The sequence below is a fragment of the Symphodus melops genome (genome assembly GCF_947650265.1).
Source record: "Symphodus melops genome assembly, chromosome: 17".
NCBI classification, from domain to species: domain Eukaryota; kingdom Metazoa; phylum Chordata; class Actinopteri; order Labriformes; family Labridae; genus Symphodus; species Symphodus melops.
In genome coordinates, this window is record NC_136707.1 from 19,306,936 (window position 1) to 19,334,351 (window position 27,416).

A 27,416-nucleotide genomic window follows, 5' to 3' on the forward strand; every position below is an offset into this window, starting at 1 on the left:
GGGTCACCCAAGTGAAAAAGTCAATAACAGGAAGGTTCTGCCTGTTGCACCGACAACACAATCCGAAGTGTTGTGGAGAAGTGCACTTTGCTTTTTCAGTCAGAGCTGAACTGATGAACGAGGAGACTTCCTTTTCCTCCCTGATACAATTAACATTCAGCTTTAATGGTGTGATATAGTTTAATGTGTATACAATACAAAATAAACTCCAGAACAATTAAAGTGAGAAAAAGAGAGTTGTTAGATTTGTATGTTTCAGTTTTGTTTTTGGGGCTTTCCAACTAACGTGGTAAATGAAGCCATTGTTACCACATAAGCTAAGTCAGCAAGTTTAACTTGTAATAAAATGAAAGAGTCCCACATGGTGTGTAGTGTGCAGCATGTGTGGATCTGGTGGTGAAATAAGATTTATGGTGCTATAAATTTCTTCAAGAGAATACCAGGGCTTCTGAATTGAAAGTATTTCTAGAAGGCTTTCCAGTGGTTTGAAAATGCTGACAATGAGAGAGGGGAGAGTCGAGAGGATAAATGGTCCTCCTTTGAAAAAGGAAGAACAGATCATCTTCTTGAATAACAGGGCTGTTGGAGGAGGGGTTTTATATATCATGAAGAATCTTCATACTTCCCTTTCTCACTATAATTAAATCAATTAGGACTCTAAAGAAAATGTTCATTATGGTGTTATGTCCAATCTTTAGACAACTCATTTAAACTGATAATAAAAAGTCAATCTGGATTCAAAACGACTTAAATTTGATTAACAAAGTTCTAGTAATTAAATGTTTTAAAGTTCACACTTCCAACTGTGTCATGAAGTAGGTGTGTTGGACATCAAGCTAGCCCACTACTCTTACTCAGATTCACAGGAACCAAAACAATGTAATTTCATTTCATTGGTGATGCTGAGCAAGTTTGTGTTGGATTTTTTTCTTCTCAAAAATCTTAAAATAACAAAGATCTTTTCTTATTTAAAAAAAAAAAAAAACATGATCACAGATCTCATGAATGAACCTAAAAAAGTTCTTTTTAAACTGTAGTTATTTCTGTGAATGTTGATTGTTCTTCTATCTATTAGCCTGCCTATGCAGTAGCCTCACGAGCTTCATGTTTAGGCCTCGCCACTCCCAATATAGTATTTTAAAGAACTCGTGTCACGTTTACGTTCTCAACTCTTACTTATGCCTCTGTCATCAAAACTGCAGAAACTCTGCAAGACGCTGCTGGTGAAGATGCCCCTCAGCTCTACAGTCCTCTTATAACACCTCTTAAGGTTGAATTACTTCAATGGTGACGGGGAATAAAAATGTGTGCATGCCTGACGCCCGGCTCATTGTTTATCTTGAGTGTTGTCTCATAAAGGCATTGTTTGCATGTGGCAAAACATAGCCTCACTGCTCATTTATTAAAGGAAATGATCAGGCTGTTGCTGATCTGATTTTCTCGCTTGTTCTTAGAGGAGTTATCACACAAAGTCCTTTTTAATATTTTAAAGTACAAGCCTTAAAAATAATGGATGCATTGACTTGTCATTGTGATTACTAAATCTATGATCTATGGATCAATATGGCTGTAAGGTAAAACCCTTCATTCACCAACTAAGACGAACACATCTGACAGGCTAAGTTACCGCAAACACATTTCTAAACATGATCTTCTTTTGGCATTGTTGAATTTCCAGACTTCTTAATGGAGGTCAACTTGGTGTTCAGCATTATATTTTAAGAAGTAGACTAATAGATCTGACTTTGATCTCACAGATGATTACAACAGCAGAGACTCTGGCTTTGTTTGTGTAATAAAAATAGCACCAAACAGTGATTCAGGCAGATGTGTCTGAAGGAATGAATTCCTGAGAAGAGACTGTAGGAGAAAAAAGAAACTGAAATGAACAACGGACAAAGGAAGAATGGAATCAGAAAGGATGATGATCAGAAATGCTTTTTTTGTGTGTAATGAATGTAAAAAAAACAAATTAAAAGCTAAGGCTAAATGGCATCGTCCACTGCAGATTTATTGAAGAACATAATATTGATTTGATTTCATGACTTTTTGCAGCATTTTGAAGTCTGCTGTCTCTTAACCAAGCTTCCATCAGTGTGTGATTGAGTGTAAAAAGGGCTTTGAGTATTCAGAAGACTGGAAAAACTCAAATCCATTTAACATAATGTCTAATGCAATATCTTCTAAATAAAGGGATAAGACAACATGTCAAACATAAACTGGAAATCATTCTCTAGAATAATAATGAGGGAACTCTGGTGGCATAATCATCACTGAACTTCTTTCAAAACGGGTGGATAAAATGAGTCTTTCTGTATGCGTGGAGGTGAAGGGGTCGAGTGCGTGTGTGTATGTGCGTGTGTATGGCATATGTAAGTGTGTGTGTATACGTCTGTGTCAGCACAGCTTGAATAGCTTGACAGCTGGGAGTTGGGCTGACTGCAGAGCAGAGTGCTGCCTCTCAGCATCTCCCTCTACTCACTTCCTCAGCTTGTTTCCCCCCATTGCTTTGACTTCTGATGTGTGTGTTGAGGCCAGGCAGCTGTATGCATCAGCAAACCCTTGGAACAAGACATCGGGAAAATGCGCCATATAGCCTCTTTCTCAATACTGTCATCAGGAATGTGAATTAGTCTCACACACATGCTCTTTGCATGTCCTCTAAGCTCCGGCTCTCTGCCTCACGTCGCTGCCATTAAAGTTTTATCGGCTCAAACTTCACGAGCCCTTCTGAAAGCTCGTCGTGCATTTGTAATTTATGATCGCCGTGAAGTACTCTTCAGGCTTACTTTACCTTCTCACTCATGTACCTTTTGGGGAAAGAAAAGAGGCATTTAATGACACGCATGCAGTGTCTGTGTGGCAAAGAAGAGCAGTTTGTATTTGAAGATCTGTTCTGTTCGGAGGCAGCTCGGGGATTGAAACTGACCCAAAACGGATGCAAGCTTCTTCAGTCCCATCTGTACATTTGAAATGAACACAGAAGCTTATTGAAGCTTGAGAAAGTTTTTGAAGGCAAAGTGGAGACAGTGCTGCCTGATATGTGATTGACAGTCTGTAATCTGTTCTCTACTGTAGACTTAGACATATAAGCTGCTCTGATGCTTCTTATCCTGCTCTGTGCACACTCTAAGGTTTCAATAAATCTGTGTTTTCATTCAAAGTCTTAACAAATCCAATATAGTTACAAGTGCAATGAAGCTTGACTAACCACCCAAAATCCCCCCAAACACCAAACGTGCCATCATGAGTCTCATTTTCTAGGTCACTAAATATTTATGAAGCCTCCAAGCACATTGGGGATTTTTTTTTCAGCGCCAACCACAACAACAACAACAACAACAACAGGGAGAAAGTCTTTTGAGATCTGTGATTTCTATCCGAGCACATTTTCAATCTAACTCCCAGCCCGACTGTCAGTGAATATGTATGAGACTCCACCTTTGTGAATCTCAGGGAGGTAAATCAACCGAACCCATCAACAAAGAACACGTGTTTCTAAGTGCTCTGCTGGCAGATTAACAGCATCTCGTCGTGGGTTGATATCCTCAGTTTCTCTTCGGGGATTAGAAAGGTTAGCGACGGCTCACAGGAACAAATGAGGAGATTGGATGGAGGGAATGCTTTTGAGCGTTGCCGTGGCACCAGTTGATGTAATCCACAATGGCGTAGAAGGAGGCCGACATGGGTCAGCTATGATCATCTTGACCTCGTCCCTTTCTACAGCGCAGCCACTTGCTCACGCATAATGGCCACTCAAGTGCTGAAATCAATGTTTATGTGAATGTTCAGGAGAAATAGAAACTGTTATTGAAATACATTTTCCTGAGGGCAGCCTTTCATTGCAGAAGCATTTCCTCTTGATCGCACATGCTCAGTCCATGTTTGAACCCATTCTTGGATACACAAAGTTTAAAAGGAAATTCAAGTTTGCAATCATCTTGTTGCTCTTCTCCTGTCCATGTGAGTCATGTTGTTCGATAAAATATCTCATCCTGCTGCTTTTAACAGTCAAATATATCACTCACTGAGAATCTCATCTGTGCAAAATGTAATCAAAGGCTGTTTCTGCAGCATGATGTAACTCATTTCATCTGACACCTTCTCAGTGGACGTGATTACAAGCATTCAGAGTGACTATATTGAAAATGTTAATCTTGTTGCTGCTGGTCCAGATTGTTTTTCTTTTTTGGTAACCGAGGAATCAGTGTTAATTTTAGTTTTATAACCACATTAGTCCTCCTTTCATGTTCATTAGACATGGCAAGACTAGAATTTTTCACAGTAGCTGCCCCTTCCTTCTCCACAAACAGCAGAAGCTGTGGATATGGGCCATTGGTTCCAAATGTGCATGGATCAATACGATGTTATGTTCCAGCAGATGTTGGAACAGCAGTGCTGATCAATGAGCTAAAGGGCAGAGGGTATAAGGCAGGTCGACACCTTGACGCCGATTTATCTGTCTGAGTCCCTTGTCACACGTCAGATGTGCAAAATGCTGTTTACTCAGCTGATTTCGTACCACTAAGAGAAGCTCTAGTTTACGTTTAATGAAGTGATGTTTAACTTGAACCAATGCACGCATGCTATCATTTAGACTGATTTCATTTAAAAGTACAATGTTTCACTTTTCCGCATCCAGCCATTAAAACTGTGCAAACCTGACCTGAGAAGCTGCCTGTCCATTTAGCTGAGCTTCACTCTGCCGTGTGATAGAGCAGATCGACGCGCGTATCAGAGCTATGTCTTGCTAAGATGGAGAGACGGAGGAAGGTGAGAAGAGCAGAGGGGGCTAATCCTCTGGAGGAAAGAGGCGAGGCTTCATCAAAAGAGGGCAAAGTGAGGTGGAGGCATGCAATATTGATGGAGGAAGGAGGTGACGAGAGGAGAGGAGCGTGTGGCTGGTAGATGAGAGGAAGAGTGTGTTTGCAGAGACGGGTGTCTGACCACCCTAAGAGGAAAAAAAAAAACATTCTTGCAAGATGGAAACCATGTTTTAATTAAGTCACTGTTTCTTGATTTCATTTCAGAATAAAGTCATGAACATTGATGGAGTCAAGGTGAAGCTTCAGGTAAGAACTTTAATAAGTCAAGACAACCATTTTGTTTTCAGCTGAGTTTCTATGAGCTGTTTCTAAAAGCATCATAGCCGCCTGTCATCCTCCTTCTGTTTCCAACCCTACATGTCTGCAAAAGAAATCCAATTTTAGCTTAAGCACAGACACAGTCGCAGACATTGGGGGGGCGGGGGGAGTTGGCAGGCACACTAAAATGGTACATCAATAATCTAGCCATACCACATGAGTATATCCAATAAAACACAAGACTGACCGAGTAATGTTTCTGCCCAGTTATCCCAGTAAGTGAAATAATGTAGTAGGCCTACACAAGATCAACATACTAACTGTTCAGAGGCTGCATCCTTTGTAGGCTGCATTTAAAGACTGCAATCCATGCGCTAGTGTAAAAAATAAAAAAGCATGAAGTGCCTTGATACTTAAAACTGTCTTTTGAAATAGTTTGAGTTATTTGAAGTTACTTATGTTAGCTTGTCGATGTTGCTAGGCGACGGCAGCAGCTAGTAACGCAAAGGAATGAGAAGCAGAAATAGCTGCTGAGAAAAAAGCAGGAAATCCTGATTGGAGGACTAAAGCCTCCGTACATGGGGTGCGCAGATATGAGAAGATAAATCAATTAGAGGAGCTATTTATTTCTGTCCATAAATGCTTTTCATTTGTCTTTGAATCTTATACTCTTTTTATGTTTCCTTTTTTTTTATGAGAACAACCGCCCACACTGAGAGCTACTCAGCATTGCTGTTTGTTTAATATTTCTGTCAAACAGGGAGGGAGTAATTATGTGAAATCGTGCCTAATGATCTTAATTAGTGGTCTGACGGAGGCTGTTGTGGCCGGCCTTTGCTCTGTAATGTATTTGTTTAGGGTTAATTGGCTCAGAGAAGCCTGTAGCCCTCAAAGAGAGAGATTTTCTTTTTTTCATTCTTGTAATCATTATTACTGCCACTTGGTCCGTAGGGGGGCAGTTTCCCTGCTGGGCCATCAGAGGCAGAGCCAGCATCACAGCTGGCTTGTCTCAGAGAGAGGGTCCAAAAAATGCTGAAAATTTTAGGTGATGTCTGAAAGGAAAAAAATAAAATAAAGAGGGAGCGGTGCAGTCAACCTTCAAAGGTTCATTCCCTCGAGAGAGGAAAGTAAACGCTGGTTTCATTGGAGCCAAATTGTGATGAGTGACAGTGTTGCCTGATGGGAAAAACAGGACCTTAATTAGCCTCAATGCTCGGCGGTTAAACAAGGTGAATGGCAGCAAGCGTGACTGATTACTTTATGATATGATGACCAGGAAAAAAAAGAGATAAAGGCAAAATGTTCCATGACCTCAAACATCCATTAATCAATGATTTTTCATAATATCTAAACGTCATATCACATCGCAATATTGAAGGGGCTGCTAATAGCTAACACCTGATCATTTAAGCACCTGTCTTCTAAACAGTCTGTAACTTAACTGTTTAAGTTGACTTTCTATTCTAAATGACCTACTTGTAAACCCTTAAAAGACATTGATTAAACCAACTGTGTGTTACTTGTACAGCCGCAGATGATCGCATCTGGTTCCTGAAACTAAGTGCATTTAAGACTTAGAGAGCCACAAATTTCCCTCCAGAGCCGTTGGATACCAAGACAGATTAAAGAGAAAGTAGAAAGTGTATTCATTTAGATGGAGGTAAACAGTACTTAATCACATCTTTACTTATTGGATCATAGATCTTTGCTATAAAAGTAGAACTAATATATCAGTGTTGTGTTTGCTGCTTGTTGCGCCGCTCCCATGTGGCTTCATAAACCAATAAATAAAACAGGTTTGACTAAAGATCTTTCTCTGTGATGAATTCATAAGACAAAGGGCTATTCAAAAGTCCTCTACATTTAATTTCCTCATTCCAGCATAGCCCAGTATCAGTGTGAAATGAATTGAAGGTTACAAAATGAGCTCCTGCAGGACGCCTGAGCAAACAGAAGCTTTATTAAAAAGATTGAAGCTTCTTTGTCTACTCACTGATGAACTTCCTGAATATTCTCTGCAGATATGGGACACAGCTGGACAGGAGCGCTTCCGTAGTGTCACTCATGCCTACTACCGAGACGCCCATGGTGAGAGAAACACACACACACACACAGAGACACATATTCACACTTACAAAAACACACACAGACACTTTGTGCAAAGTTTTTATTTTGCAGTTCTAGACTTCATTTACGTACATTAACGTATATACTTGAAATTAAACCAGTGCTATCCTAATATGAATAAAATGGTCTAATAATGGAGCAGCTTCAAAATGCTTTTTTAACCATTTGATTCATGGATCATATAGACTACATAAGTGGTTTCATGACAGTTGAAGATACATGCATGCCTCCTGTGCATACAGTATGTTGATACAAGTGGGGGAGAAAAACAATCTAAGAAGGATTCCACATCATGAATTTTGGTGATGGGAAAACCTAAAACTAAACCTGTAGCAGCAGAAATGTGTCGCAGGGTCTGATCGTGAGAGGGAAGCCCGATTTTCCCATGTTGAATGTCCACCTAGTGCCAGGATGGAAAGGATACTCTGTGTCCTCACCACTCTCAGGGGAAGGGTCAGACAAAGGACTCCTCTACAAACTGTAGCTTACGTCAGTTTGTCCCTCTGAGTTTGTCTCAGTTGCAAAGGATGGGCAGTTGAAAAACAAATTAAAAACGTACTCACTCCTCCTGTGCATGTGTTGATACGAAGGGAAATAGAGACGTCTTCAGTAAGTCAACTAAAATAAAACAGTCTCACACTCACTAGTAAGCGTTACTATGGGGTGAATCTTAGTACTTTTTTATCATTATCGGCCCACTATGCCAGTGCTCGATCAGATAGGACTGCCCATCCTCATGTGCTACCATGCGGGGCAGGTAACATTATTTGATAGAAGCTGCTTCCTCTCAAATTTGAATTAATAAAGTACCAGAACTTGCTATTATTTCAGAGGGGATATAGCCTCTGCTATCTGTTTCGTGTTCTGGTAGCATCTTTTGTCAAGGTAGCACATCTCAGCAGAACACTGGTTAAATGCTGTGTCTAAGGCGTAACGCAGCCACCCTTCAGCCGTGGCTGAAGCTCTGGTTAATGGACCCACGCCATCCCTGCTCTACTGTCAGGTGACACCTCGTAGGAGCAGCACAGTTTGGCTGTGTTTTGATCTTAAAAATGTAGTTGTAAATGATCCATGTCATGTTAATCTGGCATATAACCACTCAACATGTGGATGTTAACCTGTAATGTTGGTGGAGCTACACTGCTAATGTTGGCCACACTTGACAAACTGGTTTGATATTACTTATCTTCAGACGCCGTGATCCTGCTCAGTCTAAAAAGATACCACAGTTCATTATGTCAGTGGTTGCATCAGAAATATTTAGTGTTTTCTTACCTTTAGACTACCCGATTAGTCTGAATTTAAAATTTCATCGCAGTACCACTCTGATGTTACAGATGAGTTGGTGTATAATCAAGCCCTGAGGTTTAGTAACCCTCCTGCTGCGACTAAAGGACATCACATTCAGGGTTCAAGGGCCTTTTTGATGATCTGCATTTATTAGCAATGTGTGTGTCTACTTTGTGTACATCATGATTTCCTCATTGGCCATTGGAGTTCACTAAGATCTGGCCTGAGGCAACATAGTTTTTCTCAAAAACAGAAATGCAGGGACACAGCGTTGCAGTTTGTCATTTCCTCCCCAAATTTGTATAGAGAAAACATGAACTTATTTTGTCTTTTGATCTCAGGTACTCACAATGTCCTTGTGCGATCAAAAGGAAAGTTTTGCATCTGTGCATTAAGTTTACACAAATTAAGCAGGAGTGTGTTGCGTTTGCGAGGGCTACATGCTTTAATGACTGTGTACAAATCCTCCATGTCTGTTGTTGTGGTTTGGCAGCTAGCCTGCATAATTACAGCATGGATTTATTTGTCTGTCTCCTGGAGGTTGCAGACTCCAGACGAATATTAGTAGGTCCAGTTTCAGACACGACGTCTCTGTGCATATATTTCTAGAAGAACCACACTCTGGGGTGTAGCCTTAGACATCTTGGCATCAGGATTAGAAATTACTTTTCCATCACGAGCATGCATAACAGATTTAGTCCACAGAGGATCTGCACACACCATCAGGGATGTGACCTTTTCACCAACATCACCTCCTCGCCTGTCTGAGAACGAAAATAATTACATCCGAATGTAAAGATCAAACTTTATTGGTGACCCCTGTAGGATTCGTGACAGCCGGCTAAATGAACCTCTTTGGTGCCTATGCTGATACTACATAGAAAAAAAGTTGTCTCCTTAACACTTGAACAGCCATAGAAACAATCCTATAAATGGTTCCTGCTGTGATTCACTGCATCTTTTTCCCAAGCCGAACTAACTCCTGTTTCAGTGACAGACTGTCAGTGAGGCTTTTGAAGTCGCTGAAGTGTTGTACAAAACTTTCTGCTACTGATGTTTCCCCGGCTGTCGCTATCTTGTTAAAAAAACACACACCTTCATATTGATCTCAGCTTCATACTGTGTGTAAACCCTTGACTGCCAGTCTCTGTAGAGAGAAAGTGAAGTTTGTTTTCCGAGTGAAGCGCACAAAATGTCCTTTCTCATATCCCCACAGTGAACTGATCATGTTACGCAAGTTGTAGTGGGTTTAAGTGTAGGCTCTGATGACCTCTGCAATCTTTAAGCTTCACTTTTCATCTCTCTACATCAAAGTATCTGTGTGAAGCCAGCTTACAATGGGGAAAAGCTTCACTTTAAATTCTGTACAAATCTAACCTGCTGTCTGGCACAAGTTTAATTGAAGATAAATGAGCCAATTAGAATTAAACATACATACCTCCAATTAGGGAGATGAGCTAAACAGTATGTTATGCCCCAGGACACTTGATTTTAAAGAACTATCATTTATATAATTTAGCAGCAATGTGATGAAATCCTGTTAAAATCATAATTAACTTCATATTGAGATCACGATTATTAAGTACAATTACTTATTGATTTTACAACAGCTGTATACCATGGAGAAATAATGCAATACAAATGCTATAGACCCCATGAAAAGGAACATTTCTCCATCAAACATAAATGCCATTTATGTGCCAGGGTTGTTTTATGAAGGTGTAATGGTATTGGTCAGCTGACAGAAATTTGGGTTGCATTTTTTATGAAGGAATTTGTGGTGGGTTCTGAAGCTAGACCAGTTGAGAACAGCTGCAAGAGAATGCGATGAAAACTTTTTGCAAAACAAGTTCAGCACAGAGACAGGATGTTACTTTGTTTACCATGACGTCAAAAATTGTCACAATGAGAGCTCTTCAAGTGGCTGTAAGTTTTTAACCATGACTGAGATAACCTGAGCAGTTTGTTTAACCTCAGTGATTCCGCCTAGGGTCCCAAAAAAGTTTTGGTCAGTTTTGTGTTTTTCTTATGACGTGAAACAAATTAAATGTTTCCACCAATTGCACGTAGACATTGTGAAGTTTGAAGAAGCCTGCCAGCAGCACTTTTATAACCTCTCTAGGTAATTAACACCAACACTGTTTGACATGCAAACACACTCCTCCGCAGAGGCAAGGTAAAATATGATAAATGAAGCTAATTGGTACTGCCGTAAATTTTGGAGGCTAAAGCTGAGCCGCCGGCGGAGAAAATTCGAAGGACGGAGAGAAGGAAAGGAGGACATCAAGGTATGATTATTTTAGATGTCGGGGAAATGCTATGTGGTAGAAAAGGTGCAGACAGCCATCAGATATTACTCAGCTCATCTTTGTGAGAAAACTCAGTGACGTTATCTTTGTGCCCTTTTTTTCCCCCATCCCAGTTCAGCCTATTTGTGTATACAGTGATAAAACAAAACGGGAAGGAAAAATAAAATAAGAATTGGACAGAACTTAATTAAGTTCGAGAGGTCGTTGGGTACAAACAAAAGTCTGCAAAGCTTTAACTGAAGGTCTTCCAGTTTCCTGACAAACTACATAACAGTGGATGGATTGTACAGTTGTGTTCAAAATAATAGCAGTATAGCATGACTAACCAGATCAATCACTGTTTTTAGTAGAAATTCTATTTCTACATGGCAAAATATTTACCAGTAGGTGTAGTAGAGTCATACAAAACCAACAGACCCCAATATTCATGATATGCATGCTCCTGAGTCTGTTAATTGAATAATTAATTGAAAGGGGCATGTTCAAAATAATAGCAGTGTGGAGTTCAATTAGTGAGATCATTCATTCTGTGAAGAAACAAGTGGCCCTTACTTAAGGATGAAGCCAGCACATGTTGTGCATGCATTTCTCTCTGAAAACCTGAGAAAAATGGGTCATTCCAGGCATTGTTCAGAAGAACAGCAGGCTTTGATTGAAACGTTGATTGGTGAGGGAAAAACATATAAAGAGGTGGAGAAAATGAAAGGTTGCTCGGTTAAAATGATTTCCAATGCTTTAAAATTGAAAGCAAAACCAGAGAGACGTGGAGGAAAGAAGACGACGACTATTCGAATGGGTCGAAGAGTAGCCAGAATGGTAAAGACAGCCAATGAGCTGCAGGGTGATCAAAGATGGTCTGAAGTTACTACCAGTAAGTACTGTGACCATTAGAAGACACCTGTGTGAAGCTAATCTATCGGCAAGAAGCCCCCTTAAAGTCCCACTGTTTAAAAAAAAAAAAAAAAAAAAAAAAGGCGTACTGAAGAGGATACAATTTGCCAAAGAGCACTGTCCTAAAGAGAAATGGAGAAACATTTGGACTGATGAAAGGAAGGCTGTTCTTTTTGGGTCCAAAGACCACAGACAGTTTTCCAGACGAGCCCCAAACGCTGAATTTAAGCCACTGTACACTCTGAAGACACTGAAGCATGGTGGTGCAAGCATCATGATGTGGGGATGTTTCTCTTACTTTGGTGTCGGCCCTATTTATTGCATACAAGGGATTGTGGATCAGTTTGCCTATATTAATATACTTGAACAGATCATTTGCCTTATGCTGAAAAGGACGTTTCAACAAGACAACGAGCCCAAACACACCAGTAAGCGAGCAACATCTTGGTTCCAGCACAACATGTGAGTAGACATCAAAACGACAATTTTGAAAATCCGGTTTGTGAGGCAAAACCAAGAAATGCAGAAGAATTGTAGATTGTTGTCAAATCACCGTGAGCTGGAATACCTCTTTACAGGTGCCAAACGATGGTCGACTCCCTGCAACGCCAATGTGAAGCCGTTTTCAGAAACCGTGGTAATAAAACTAAATATTAGTTCAGTGATTCACAGGAATGCTAAATCCTTAAGATGTTTTCAGTTTATACAGTAAATGAAATGAAGACATTTATTTTTTTTGAACAGCCCAATATTGATCTCTATTTTTTGAAAGTAATAAAATAATTGATACATTTTTCTTCTTGTTTTAATATTGAACCTATTGTCCAGTGTTCCCAAAGCATAGAAAAAAAAACTACTTTAAGGATTTGGAGCTTTATTCACATTTCTAAACACACTATTATTTTGAACACAACTGTATTTCCTCGATGCCTCCTCCTTTGCTAAACCATACTGTGTGTGATCTACATACAAATAGATTTCTCTCAGAACAAATCCATTTTATATTCAGTTCAGACTCCCACCTGCAATTCTTTTACCTCTTCATATGTTCTTTGATTTGTTTATTTTTTCTTTTACTTCTGTAGAGAGTAGTCTTTTGAAAAGTGTTTTAGAAAGCAGTACACTTCAGTGCTCGAGCACCAGGGGACATTTGGGTAAAGACGTTTTATACCTCCAGGTGCAAAAAAACTTGGTGAACACATTTCTGTTGTGACCTGATAAAGTCAAAAAGTAACTCAACCCCCCCGAGTTTTGGCTAAAGTGCAGCCACACTGGTAAAAAAGAAACAACTTTTGAATATGAATGTGCAAACGTGGACTGGGAGGGGGACGAACCATCAGCCTCAACATCAAACAGTCTACACACACATAGATTCTTATTAGCAAGACAACTGGAGATGGTCTTGGGGTTTAGTTGCTTTTCAAGAAAATGTGTTCACCCAAGACTTCATGCATTAATGTAGCAGTATAGTATAACATTTAACACCTGTCTCATTGTGAAAACTAATTTAAATGACTTCTTAGAGCAGAGAATCTCTTCAGGGTGATCTGCCGTGCACTAACACAACATCAAGCTTTAACAGTTCATGGTAACAGACAAGACTACTTGAAATGAAAAATAAAATGAAAGCCATTAACTTTTTACAACTTTAATGTGGACTTAATGGTAAGCTCTGAGGAAATGAAAGTCTTAATGAGGCTGATAGAGCCTAAAAAAAATAATTTGTCTAAGAGCTAACTCTATAAATAAGCCTTAATTTTCCCATAAAGACCGTTGATGCACTAACTGTGTTATTAAGTTCTGCCTCCTTAATGCACTGTGTAATTAAATGAAAAGCATTCAAGCACAATCTGAAGATAAAATCACAAAAGGAGGAAATTCAATCCAGGATGCACCAAGGGAACAACGAATAAGAAAAATATGAACTGACAGTGAAGCTGATACAATCAGGAAATTTAGATTAAAATGTTTGTGTGAAATCTTAAGAAGAACCATGCATATAAAGTTTTTCCATTGCTGTTCTTCCAGCTGTGCTTCAATTTTCCACCTTATTTTACCAGTTGAGCTTTTAATCCTTTGTTGGTGTTTTGCTTTGCAGCCTCTGTTCTTCCTCTTTCCATCAAGTCGTTCTCAGTTCTGCTCGCAACTTCTGTTCATCTCTCTCTTTATTTTCCATTTCCCACTAAATCTTGCATTAAATGGGAATTGTGAATTGCATCCATTGTTTCACTGCTTCAAAGACAACCGAGGTTCTGTTTTATAAAATCAACTGTTCACAACACATTTCGAGACCTTTTTATTTCATGATAAACAGCTGAGGCTGACCTTTACAGGGACAAAGAACCCTATTGAAAAAGGTGATTAATACAAGCTCCCAAACATCCATGCATGCACACACTTTAAACCACAGGCCCTGGCAGGTTGTGTATTTCTATGTCCTGATTTCAACTGGGGAGAGATAACAGACTACACAAGAGTGACAAACAGCTCCAGGACAAGTTTAGCACAACACAGCTTTATTACACAGCTGTCAGTCTGCATCACGCTCACCTGTAAGCAGCAGAGTCCTCCGCTGACTCTCATACCTGCACTGCCCAGCTGCTCCAAAGACAGACAGCGGGACATAAAGTCAACCGTCTCTGTCATTTGTGTATTTCACTTACATTTTCTACGGTTTGTATCATCTGCACAACGTAAGACTTGACAACACCATGTGCAGTATTATGATAGTCATTTTTATTAGTAAAGTCGTCCGTCATTTCTAAGAAATAGTGGGTACAATTGTGTAAAACGAAGGGTTGCATAGAAGAAGAAAAAAAGCATCAGGGTCTGATTTAATAAGAGTTATGGCTTTATTATTGGAACTATTTCCTGTGTAGCATCATATAGGGTTTTTTTTTTATTTGCTTTCAATTATATTTCATTGGCATTTAAGAATAAAGGATCAAATGTGTCTAAAAACATGAAAACAGGGCTGGTGCTTATGGAAAAACAAAAAATTATTGTCCGTTGTGGGACTCCTGAACTTTTCAGTATTTGAAAAGTAGGCACAAGTCAGCGTTCCTGACACTAACTGAACTGATGAGCCGTTTCTAGACTTCAGTGAAGTTGAGTGAATCAGTGAAGTACGGTTGCTGTAGCCTTTTCACATTCAGGCTTCAACATGTTTGAGTATTTATTCATCTGTTCACATAGATTAAGAGTTCTTCCAAGAAGAGCAGCAAGAACAGCTGCTAATGGCTCCGTGTGTTGCTCACTTCAACGCTGATTAAATAAGTTATGTAAATAAAAGACGAAGCCTCAAAATGTCAACATGCTGCAGGTTCCAGGATGTGTCGGCTGCTGTTTAAATGTAAGTCCTGGTCTAGAAGGTTTGTTGACAGCAGTACTAATGAGGCGGAAAACCAAACCAGTGCTGAATAAGTGATGTTTTTCTCCAGGGTTGACTTGTATCTAGTTGAACTATCGTCACACGTGTGGAATTACAAAAGGATTTTGAATATTTGAAAAGACCTGGAAGGGTATGTGGCTCCTTTTCTCCATGTAACTTATGTCTCTCTATGACTTAAGGCAAATCCAACAATCAAAATTAAAGACAACTAAAATCAAGAAATGGTTTTGTTTTTATACATGGTATTGAAAAGAAGTGTAAATCATTTCAACAACCTTGTTTTATTTGTTTAATACTGACAAGTTAACCAGCTCCCTATGTGCCGCATCAGTGGCCGCCATATTGGCTATAACCCAATCCAATATAAGGACAACTGGTTGTGATTGGTCCGATCTGAATCAGGTTAGAGGGACGTCTGACTGAACAGAAGAGGAACAAATGCATCTGTCTTAGCATTCAGAACATGAACCCTTACATTTTTATGGTTCCCAGGATTCATTATTAATTAATTAAAGTTTCCAGCAACTCGTCTTCAATCTGTAGAATTGCACAGGGAGAACTAACAAGTGAATTCACAACCTGAAGAATTATCTGTGGTCTGTAGGAGACTCACTGATCGTGATTCATAACTGTTTCAGGCAAAGAGAGAGATAGTGGAATTAATCAATCTGATTCCCAGCAGAGGGGAAATTAACTGTAATATTTTAATCCAAAATGAGACTAAATTACACATTTGCTGAGAATCTTTCTGCGTAAGCATTTAACAGCATTAAGTGATCTGCAGTTATGAATTCTTAATGCATTATAACTTTTCTCTTTTAGCCCTGCTCCTGCTGTATGATGTCACCAACAAAACCTCCTTTGACAACATCCAGGTAGGTTTCTTTTTTTAGCTCTACATTAAATTATTGTGTTTGTTGTATCTGCTCTGAATTATGTGCTTTAACTTCATTCCACTCCTACGCTTCTCTTTTATACTTGAAATCAATAGATGTTATATCTTTATTTCATTACTTTCCATTCTTGTTTTTTTTTCCTTTTTAGTGACTTTGTTTTAGCCAATGAGATATAATATAGTAAAAGGCTGTGTGAATGTATTAATAACAAAATTCAAATGTTCATCATCACTGTCAGTTTTGGCGGCGTCATCTTCCCACCTTCAAAGTCAGTCAGAATGACAGACAATTGATTTGTCCCTCACTGTCAAATGGAGGCAAAAATAAAAGGGAGCAAAACGACAGAACACACAGGAGCAGTATGGAAGAGTGAATCTGACTCAGTGAAGGACAGGATCAGCGTTCTCTCTCTCAATGTTCACTCAGCTTGATAATGCCAAACATCAGAGAAAACATGCTGTTGAGTTTGACTTGTCTTGGCTCCTGTAGCTCTTAGAATCAAGTGTAATCAGTCCGAGCCAGCTGCTTTAACCATAATGAGTTTGTCAGAATTCACTTTAAGCCCTGAGGAACGTTGGAGATGGTTATCACAGAGACTTGATTGGTAATGTCTGGTTTCTCTGAAGTATTTAGCTCATCTGTTCCTTTCATTCCCAGAATGACGCCAAGGTTAATAAAGTGAAAAGAAATGGCTTCTGTTAAGATGTGTAGTTTAGTTTAAGCTGTTTTGGCCATTTGGGATAATTCATCTTGGTTTTTCTTACTCTTTCATTTATCACAGAGCTGTGGCCAGATACTTACCGAAAACCAAGATCCATTATAGCAGTGTTAGAAATAAGTATAAATCCAAAATTAAAAGTTATTTCAGTTTTGCCATGTAGATTTAGGATGTGGTTAAGTTCAGATCATTGTTGCGAAAAGGATGCAATTAAGAGCGTAATTGCAACATGGAAGTAGCGTCTCAGCAGCTGTTCACCCAACTTCAACTTTGTGGATCACAAATAATGAGGACTGTCTGGGAGTTTAGTTTTCACAACGCTGTTAATGCTGATGCTGCACCAATCAGACAGACTGTCTCACGATTCACTTGTTTATTTGTGAACAAGACCCAGAGATAGTTGAACTGTTTCACTGGAGGCAAGAAAATCACTGTGTTGTGAAATGGTCTTTGTTATGTTTTCCTGTTTGTTGTCATTCTGCCACAAGGTTGGCCCCCAAGTACCAAGTTCTGCTTTACCATCAGTTTAATTTGTATCGTATGAAAGATAATAATAATGTTACTTTATTGATCCCACAAGGGTTAATTTGGTTTTACACTCTCTTTAATGAACATGAACACACGCATTGGCCGAAATACACATATGCACAAACAGGATCCTATGGACATGTATTTATGCAGAGGTCTCAGAGTGAGGGGGAGACCCACAGCGAGTTCTCCAGAGCAGTTTTTTTTTTTTTAGGGTTCGATGCCTTGCTCGAGGGCATCTCGGCAGTACTCGGGATGTGGACTGGTAGCTGGTGCCAGTCAGCGTCCTCTCAAGCCACCAGGCCAATTTCTGGACTTGGTCCTTTGGTTCCCAACCCAAGTCCCTACAGACTGTGCTACTACAGCCTCGGATCAAATCAAAGTTAAAATATTCAGAGGAAAGGATACTAAAAAATGTTGAAAGAGAAAGTGTGAAAAGATCCAGAAAAGTTTTACATTTCATGTTAAAAAAATAATAATACTTCAGCATGACTTGAATAAATAATGTAAAAAATGCGCATTTCCAGTAGCTAATTAAAGGAAAACAAACAGCCCCACAACAGACACATCTTTCTCCCCTATTTCCTTCCTGCATAGTGCCACTGCTGTCAGGTGGACTGAAGTGCTGCCAGCTGGTGTCACTATGTCAACATACCTGCTGTGCCCCTCTGTGTTGTAAATATACCCTGCAACGGGAAGGCGGCTATTTTCATCTTCTTTAATTGACACTGGCCGTCAGAAAAGAATGACTTTCAGCGCAGCAAAGGGGCGGTTGAGGGAAGGAGAGAGTGTTCGTCTCTGCCAGGGAAATGTGATGCGGCCATTTTCCCTAGGAGATCATTAAAGCAGGAAGAAGAAAAAATTGCTTCTCTAGCTCCAGATGTGAAGAGCAGCTCAGGGTGGGTGTGTGTGTGTTTATATATTTTTGTGTGCTGTGTCAGCTTGGTCCTTTGTGTTCATGCTTCAACACACACCTCTTCAAACTCTGTTTTTTGTCCTAAAGCCTCTGCCTCAGTCAACTAGAAGGATGCTGATGCAGAGCACCTTCACTTCTGTAAGATTTGTTATATTTATTATTTGGTTTATAGATGGTGTTTTACTACAGGGATAAATATTTGCCACATTGATGACAAAGCTTTAGTTTTTCTTTCAGATGCAGATCCACAATGAATAAACTATTAATGAGATGGTGACTTTCCAAGTTAAATTGCGGTGCTGTTTGTTTGTCAGTTAGATTTAGTCCCAGTCCAATTTACAGAAAACTTGGCAGATCAGGAGGTGCATGGGCTTCAAGACAACAAGACACGTTATAAGCCAACTAAATGTTTTCACAAAGGCTAGTCTGGACCAGAGTATCAATTTAGGCCCACAATGCATAAAGGACACTAACCAGCTAAGTGGTCGGAAACATTTAGAATGGAAACTTGCAATGCTAGCACTGTTTATGTTAGCCACACTCTGCAAAGCAATTTAACATTTACCTGCTGACACTATGAGCCTGTGTTGAGCTGTGTTAATGCATTGTGACTGTTTTCTGAGCATTTTTGATTTAACTTGCCAAACAATGATCCACTAACACTCTTTCCGGACGTTCGCTCATTTCTTGCCTCCAGTGTCTTACGAGTGATATTGTTTTAAATAGTAAAAAAGGTTGGTTGAATGTCCGTTTAACTGCACATGTAGATGGCACAGTTTATAGAGCAGGCTGTTCAGATTTTTTATGCGACTGTAAAAATTGCCTATATATACATTTTATATATATATATATATATATAAAACTGATGAAGTTGAGTGGCCTTTCTTGTGAGGATGCCATCTCCTGCTGTTAGCTGGTACACTCAGTATTTTCTTCAGCTTCACTATCCCTCATTTCAGCTGTTTCCATTCCTGGTTTCAAACATTTAGTATATTCCTATCGAGTAAAATGATATTGTGGTAATTATCGTTGTCATTTTATCACCCAGCCTTACTGCATAGAATTCATACTGTATAGTGTCTCACCATCATGGCCTATTCGACCGTTATTAATTATGTACTGACAAAACCAGACTCATAAACCTTAAGGCTTCTAACGTCACTCGTTTTTGTTGTTACTCACACTCTTTAGAGTTTGCTCTAACTTCAAGATGAATTTGGGGCAAACTGAGGGGAAAATAATTTGACATATCCCCACATCGCCCTGTTAAGCTTCCTTCCTCGCCTCCACATCCCTGCACCGCTCCCACAATCACTCACTGTCTATTACAGTGAATAGATACGCTGTTGGGGAGCTGCAGATGCCCGCTGACACACCGCTGCCTAACGAGCACTAACTCATGTTAATGAAAGCTAATGGTGATGAATGCCACTGAAAGAGAGGGAAAATGAGAGGAGCAAAATCATTCTCTGCTCTTCAGCCCGCAGACCTGCTCCCCTCGGCCTGTGTTATTGTCTGCTCGGTTAGGATACATTTAGGCAAGCAAAGCAGTTACGTCAAAGCAGCTGTCCATCAACTGACAGAAAAAGACTCAACACTGAAGGCAAGAGAAGGGAGGTCAAAACATTTCTTCTTGTGCTTGGGACCTCTTCTAAAAATATCAGCTTCCTTATTTAGAGAGTATAAAAGTGATTATAAAAAAGGAGACTTTTCCTTTATTCTAAAAATGGAAAAAAGTTTTTTTTGTTCCTGTTTGTGTGTTTTGATCTCCAGCTTGCAGAGAAATGTATCTTTTATGCCATCTCTCGCAGTCAGAGCCATGAATCTGCTTTTGATGGTGGTATACACAGTCACAAGTATTTGTTGGTTAAGCCATTGTGGCAGAAATGCACAAGCCATTTAGCCATGTGATGAATGTCTTGTTGTCAGATGTAGTTCTTCAGGGAGACTGTAAGAGTCCATTTTAGGCCTCTGCTGCAAATCATGTCTGGGTTACTCTTTTAAAAAGCAGCCTGGCTCCTTTGGTGCTATCATTTAAAGCTAGGAACATCTACCTCTGATGGACATCCAAAAGATTGTCAAACCACAACGATTCAGAGCTCTCTCTCTCTCTCTCTCTCTCTCTCTCTCTCTCTCTCTCTCTCTCTCTCTCTCTCTCTCTCTCTCTCTCTCTCTCTCTCTCTCTCTCCTCTCTCTCTCTCTCTCTCTCCTCTCTCTCTCTCTCTCTCTCTCTCTCTCTCTCTCTCTCTTCTCTCTCTCTCTCTCTCTCTCTCTCTCTCTCTCTCTCTCTCTCTCTCTCTCTCTCTCACTCTCTCTCTCTCTCTCTCTCTCTCTCTCTCTCTCTCTCTCTAAATTAAGATTCGCTTTCTGAAATGCACCAATAATTAGAAAGGAGACAGACTGCGCAGGTTTACATAAGCTGCTATGTTGTGAAGAGATTGCCCTCTTGTTCAAAATACATTTCAGCTCTAATGTTCAATTTATCTAAGAACATCTGTGTGGTGAACTGATGTTGTGTGAATTAGAGACAATTGATGTTTATTGCCAAAATCCAGGTGCACACTAGAAGATGACTTGTCTAAATATTCCCCCTCATGACAATCCTAAGAAAAGTCCTGACTTCTGATGTTTCTAAGGATTGCCAGGTTTTCCTGTGGTGTGAGGAATATAAAGAGTGATCCAATCTGCTCAGAAAGATTGACCTCAAGTTTAAATATGTTCAGCCAATGTTCAGGATATCTTCACGACTTTATACGTTTAATGGGTTTTTTTTGTTTTGTTTTTACTAAACAGCAGACCAAAAACTATCACCAATTCATCTTGCCTGTCATCTGCCATGTTTGTTATTTTAGGTTGCATTTGCATTGATTTTGCAAGATTTCCAGTTTTAAGAGTCAGGCGAAGTGCAACATGATGAAATGCTCGTCTGTGGTGGGGTTCTCTTCTTAGACACCCAAAAAAAGTTTGAAAAAACACACAGGTGTAGTCACAGACTGTGATTGGTGGATTTATTTTTCACCGTCCTCTACAAGTGCACAATATTTACAAAAATCTACAGATCTACAAGAAATATTTACAAAAAACAAAACTCCCACATGAGTAGAGCAAACAGAACTCTCTCCTTCTCTGTAACTCAGAGTGAACTGCTCCCCGAGATCTCAAACGGCCTTGTTTTTAAACAAAAAGCCCCTCCCACCGGGCATTATGATTTACATAATATTTTAAACAACAGGCATTTTCTCCTAGATGAACTTTTTTAACATCCCTGATGAACAAAAAAAAAATTCACCTGTGTGTGCACCTGCACTCAGTGACGGAGCCGCTCCGTCACAACGTCTTGAACAGGATTTTTCTTTTTCCATTTTAGATTGACACTTCCACCTCCTGATGTCGGGCCTTTTTCAGCAGCTTGTTGCTAACTTTGTTTGGATGAGGTTGCATACCTTTACTTTGTCAGGGTTTTTATTTGCGTGCAAAACAACCTTTTCAGGCACAACAACCACGATGAGCGCAGAGAAATTGAATTAAAACATTAGCAGACAGTCAAGGTTTTTTGCAATCAAAACTACAAAGATGAATCTACTGAAAAGATTAAAACACTTTTTGTCATTTTAATAGTAATGGAATAATCCTCTCCATCATTTTTTAAGTTAAGTGAACGACATATATTTTTGTAAAGAATGCATGGACTAGTTTTTCTTCATAGTTTCGAGACATTGTGTCTTGATTTGTACTATGTAATGAATAGCAAACAAATCCCTGGATGTTGTTTAATTTAACAGTTAAAGGTGCTGACCTTGGGTTGCTACAGCTTTAAATAACATGATCCTTTCATTGTTTATGTGAGAATGTTGGATAGAGCTGCTAACACTGGAAATCTGGCAGATCAGAAAGCCATCCTGTGAAGCATTTAAATGAGATTATGCCGTTTGTTCATGTGAAGCATGACGCCTGGTCAGAAAACCTTTCGTAGAGTTTTGTTCCTTGTGGAAATGACGAACAAGATAATGTCATTTAAAGTTCAAGGGACTTTTCACATCACTTTTTTGGAGCTTGATCTGAAGTTCAGCTTGAATAACAAGTGGTACAAATCCCAGCAGCCTTCTCCTAACATTAGAATGGATCAGCAACCAGGCTGCGATGCAAGTGGATCAGTCTCCGTAAACACATGCTGTGTGTAATATCGACTGTACAGATCAATAGTTAAATCCCTGATTAGAATATTTTTTATTAAGATGTTTGTTGGTCGACATTGGCTTGGATACTGACATGTTTTACTGCGTGGCTGCTCTTGCTCTAACGTCTGTGTGTGTTTGCATTTTCTAAAGCCTGGGTGCTTCATCATGCTTTCGTGTTAATGTTGTTGGAGCGCTCTAAAAGCCACCAAAGAGATGATACCTTCCCCTGCAAGCCTTCATACATCTGTCTGTCTCGCTCTGTCTGTCCTCGGGGCCTGATCTGGCTTCCAATGAACTGGCTGCCTGCCTACCACATAGCAGTTAGTTAAATGTCATGGCACCACCGCACCAGCTGGTGATGAGAGGAGCTGTCGGTAAATAATGCAGTGATATGAATTTAAATACTGTTCTTTTCGAATCACTGGAGACGGCATTTTGAGAGTGAATCATTTCAGGCGAGTGCTGTATGGAGAAACATCATGTGTCATTCTGCTCCATGAAGTCAGTGAGGACATGACAAATGTTAATCCTCATTCATGACCCTGTCACTCACAAATCACCTGTCATTTGATCTCCTGCTTGGAACATTATTAGTGTTTCAGCCACGTTGCTCCACTAATTCATTGCCTTTTTGCGATGGAGCTTTGCTCTGCAGGGGCTAAATGATCCGACGGTGCTCTGCTGCTTTCCGTGCACATTTCCAATTACTTTTATGGCAGCTGCAAAGTGACAAAACATATGTCATGCAGCTTGTGTGCAACGCAACAACAACAAGTTACCACTAGATAAATGACGATGCCCTATCAGCTCTGTGCTTTATGCTGTTGTTGGATCACTTCAATTTCCAAGGTGTAAAAATGACAGAAATTCATCATACTGGATGGCTTCTTTTAAGAAAGGGTCACTACTCTTTTGGAAATAAGAATAGATTGAAAATAAGTTGTATATCTTTTGTTGTCCTCATTGCATGTTTCTTTGTGTTCCTGTGTTGTGCAGAGTTTGGAAAAATCAGTCCTATCGTTCCTTTATTTACGTAATATCTCACTTCTGCCAGCTCACCAGAAAAGTGCATTTTATGTTCCTCTGTTTGTTGCAGAAAGAAGCTCTTTACCTGCAAGCAGGACTTAAACAGGTGAAAGCAAATCAAACGTTTGATTTACGGACGACCTCTTTCCGTCCCTTCCTTCAGCATTCAGAATTCACCATGAAGTTTTTTGTTAAATCACAGACTGTTCTGCTAAAACGCCCACTCTGATTTTCTACTGAAAATCTACAGCTTGATTATGAACAGTATCCAAGGACGGGAATTTATTCTTCTACTGTTTGTACTCTCATTATCCTAAAATACTTTAATGAATTGATGCAGTTGGCAGTGTTTGAAAACAACAAATACTAGACTATTTGGAATCCCTTTTTATGAAGCCAAATTGAGGAAAAATGTGCCAGCCTTGTATGCAGTGTTTGAATCTTTTGACCATAAAAAATAGATGCTGCATAAAAGGCTGTTCTGAAACAGTCGCACAAGCAAAAGTTGAAGAACGTTGCTTTGAAAAGTTCCCCATAATCTCCAGAGTTTAGACTCTCTGACACTGACTCACATCGTGTTGCCATTCTCCCAAAAAGCTTTCAAACGTGTTCCAGATTTCTCACATAATCCTGAAGCCACAGGTCCTGGACTGCTTGTCTTCGAGGTTTGCACACGATGAATCATCCGGTCACCGCCTACACTGTTTGTCTGTTACTGTATGTTAGTCACAGAAACCACTGACACTACAGTCTGACACAATGTGTGAGTCCTCTAAAGCCTTTTTTCTCAACTCCGTTTCTCTCTGCAGAGTACGCTGCCTTTCTTTTCCCTGTTGATCTTTTCCACACTAAAGTTTATTTGTTCGGTTTACAAGTTAAACAAATAATGAATTAATCTATGACAGAAATACTCGCCACAAAGATCAGCACGAGTAAAAGAAATCTCAGTTTTTCAGTCTCGTTCTCTTTTGTCTCTTTTGTTTTGGAGTGTTTTCTGTCTAACTGGCATGAATAGCTGCGGAGGCGTCATTAAATATTTTTCGGCTGCTTTTATCACAGTCCTGCAATCCTTTTATCATCCAGACAGAAGGACCGTATAGCTCTTTGTTTGAACCACAAAGAGGGTGAAAATGGATTTCCATTATATGTATGAGCAGAATAGTAAGTGGCCTGAAAAGAAGTGTAGGTGGATTTTACCTGATGGCACGAATGAAGTAAACATGGACACTGACTAATGCTAACTTTCTGTAATGACAGAAACAGTGTGAGTTACAGTTACACATATCCGCTAACACAGCATAAACCTGTTGATTGTCTCTAGAGTTATTAAGACTCTGTCTGGTGAAACATGTTGCTTATTTCAAATCTTCTCTATCAAGCGACAAAACGGAATCAAAAGCAGATCAGCCTGAGCAGCTGACATGAATCCATTGAACTGTGTTTGACATCGTAGGTCCTTCTCTGAGAGCATGTCACCTTCTCTTCTATTTTGAGAAAAAGAAATGTTTTAAAGGAAGAAAGCGCAACTTTTTGATCCAGTAGATGTCGCCCTTCAGCAGCAGCGTGAAACCAGAACAAACACCTCTGCCATAATGCTGCCTGCGCTCTCCCCCAGCGGCACACCGCCAACTCCTTCATGTGAACGCGAGGAGAGGGGGTCTTATACCTTCACTTTGCACATAAAATAACATGAAATGATCTAAAACGCTCACTGGAAATGTTAAAGAGCAGTAAGTATAGGCTTTTATATATTTTGTTCTTCTTTTCTCTAGTCCCTCACTTAAACAGATTTTATAAGGGGATGTGCCGGGCAGGCAGTCCCGTCCATGTAAACACGGCTCAGACATCACAGTCAGCGAGATTCACACTTCTCACTCATTGTAAACAGTCATGACTCTGAGAGACGTTCAAAGAGGATACACTTGATTTATTCTGTATTTATCTACAATATGTGGCACATTCTTCCTTTTTAAGAGATCATCATTACAATCATTACATATTTTCTTTAATTGAAAACACTTCCAAAATAAAATATTCAGGTTTTGGCTCTGTCGTTTTTAAGCTGATCCAAAGAATGGATGTGATCTGTTGCACCATTACTGATTGTTGTCAAAAACAATGAATGACATAACAACAGGTCACAGTGATGAACCTATAGCATTGTTTTGCTGTCCAGCATGACATTTTACTGTTCTCAGTTGATTCATATAGAATTGTTTCTCATACAGCAGCAGTTTAATGGATGTAAAGGCTGCATCCACTCGTGAGGTTATCTTGGCAGAACCATAATATTGAAATTCAACTGCAAAAAAAAGAAAGGGTACCAGGAAAAAAAAAAAAAAAAATTAGTGCTTTCTGCCAAAAATGTGTTTACGTAACGTGTTGTGCAAGAATTGATCTGGTTACTGAAGTGTTAATAAGCCTGCAGCATGTCAGGACATTCGCTCTGGGTCTTAGATGTTACTGGGTTTGTAACAGCAGAAGAAGAAACACTGGATCAAAGTATCTCAGCAGAGGTCGTCTTCCTCCCACACAGGGTGACTACATCAAAGTCCATAAACTCTGTGCACAGCTTTAGGTGGGCTTTTTTCTGCTTCTCCTCGTTTGTTCTTCTTCATCGTTTTTTCGTCATCGCCTATCAACTAAAATCTGAATTTAACCAAAGCATGGAAACAATAAACATGATCAGGGCTATATGCTTCCTTAGACAAAAGAAAGAGAACATTTTAGAGAGGGGTTTGATTTACAAGACCTGACAAGAGAACAGATGAGGAATCAGTTTGATTGACAGGACGACACTGAGCTCCAGCTAACCTCCCTCTGACACACAGTACACGCCTCATGAAGAGAGGGGCACAGATGTCACAGAGGAAATCATGATAATGAGGCCAGAGTGTGCACGCAAACGCAAAAACTTGCACTCTACATCGGGAAAACTGCATCTTTATTCCTGCCATTCAGTTTCAATGCTGCGTGGAACAATTAATGAAAAAGTAGCAATGTGACTGCAGTTCACTGAGTCTGCAGCTGTGAGACCTTTTCGTCTGCTCATACTGAATCTTAATTTTCCTGGCACTTGACGTTTTGCCCACTTCATTCCTTTTTTTCACTCCAAAATGTATTGAAACCTTAAATTATTGATTTGCTCTCTTATACTCATCATTTGTTGAAATAAAAATCTTGACTCAAGACAGAAAGTCTGGCCTGCACGTACAGGAAAAACTGACTGCATTTAAGTCTTGATTTGACCCCCATGCCACCAATGAAACATATCAGTAACCCCAATCCGTAAACACAATGAAAAGAGAGTAACTCACATATTTATTATTTACACAGTTAAACGCAGGATTCAGGTTTACGGCAAAAAGAATAACTCAAATACAGGAACTTGAATTAGAGACCCGTTAACAAGATGTTGTGCATTTGCATAAGAAAAATGAGTTTCTGTTGATTAAATATTCAGTAAAACTATGAAATACTAAGTTAAATCGTAAAAACCTGATAGTTTATATATGGATTAAGTCCGTAAGAAGGCTTCATGATTAATTTCCATTCATAACCAGTGAAAAAGTTCCTCACAGAAACTTTTAAATGCCTACTTGTAGTTTCAATTCAGACACCCAGGCATGGTAGTTTCAAAGTTTTCTTTTGGCTTGGTTTCGTTTCAAAGAAAATGACCTTCATCTACAAGTACTGAGTGTTGACCTGGTTTTATCCTCCAGCTTAGGAGTAATTCTTCTTCCTCAGGCAGTGAGTTGTTTTTTAGTGACTCTTTGTGAGAGGTCCAAACTGGAACATGATGTATTATTATTTGTAAAAAAAAAAAAGACCTGAAATAAAGAAAGGACACTTAGAGATGTCCTCCAAGCAAAGAGAAGAACCTTCTCTTTTGTAAAAATGTTCTGAAATCAAAGTAATGATATTGTGACTATAAAAAAGAAAAAAGAAAACGTCAGAACAAATCAGGACGTCATCGTGTATGCTACTCTGCACATTTTAAAGTGAAGGAGAGAGAGAGAGAGAGATGGGTATTTGGTCAGTGCTTCACTTTAGTACAGTAAC

At 39.5% G+C, this 27,416-nt stretch overlaps 1 protein-coding gene across 1 annotated transcript in view; it reads left to right on the forward strand.

Annotated features, from left to right (window-relative positions):
* Positions 1 to 27,416, forward strand: part of LOC306837792 (ras-related protein Rab-26-like) — a 56,125-nt gene that overhangs the window by 16,803 nt on the left and 11,906 nt on the right. The window contains exons 3-5 of the mRNA XM_079365592.1: positions 5,031 to 5,072; positions 7,106 to 7,172; positions 15,915 to 15,967. Coding sequence (XP_079221718.1) covers positions 5,031 to 5,072; positions 7,106 to 7,172; positions 15,915 to 15,967 — 162 coding nt within the window. The remainder of the gene's footprint in view (positions 1 to 5,030; positions 5,073 to 7,105; positions 7,173 to 15,914; positions 15,968 to 27,416) is intronic.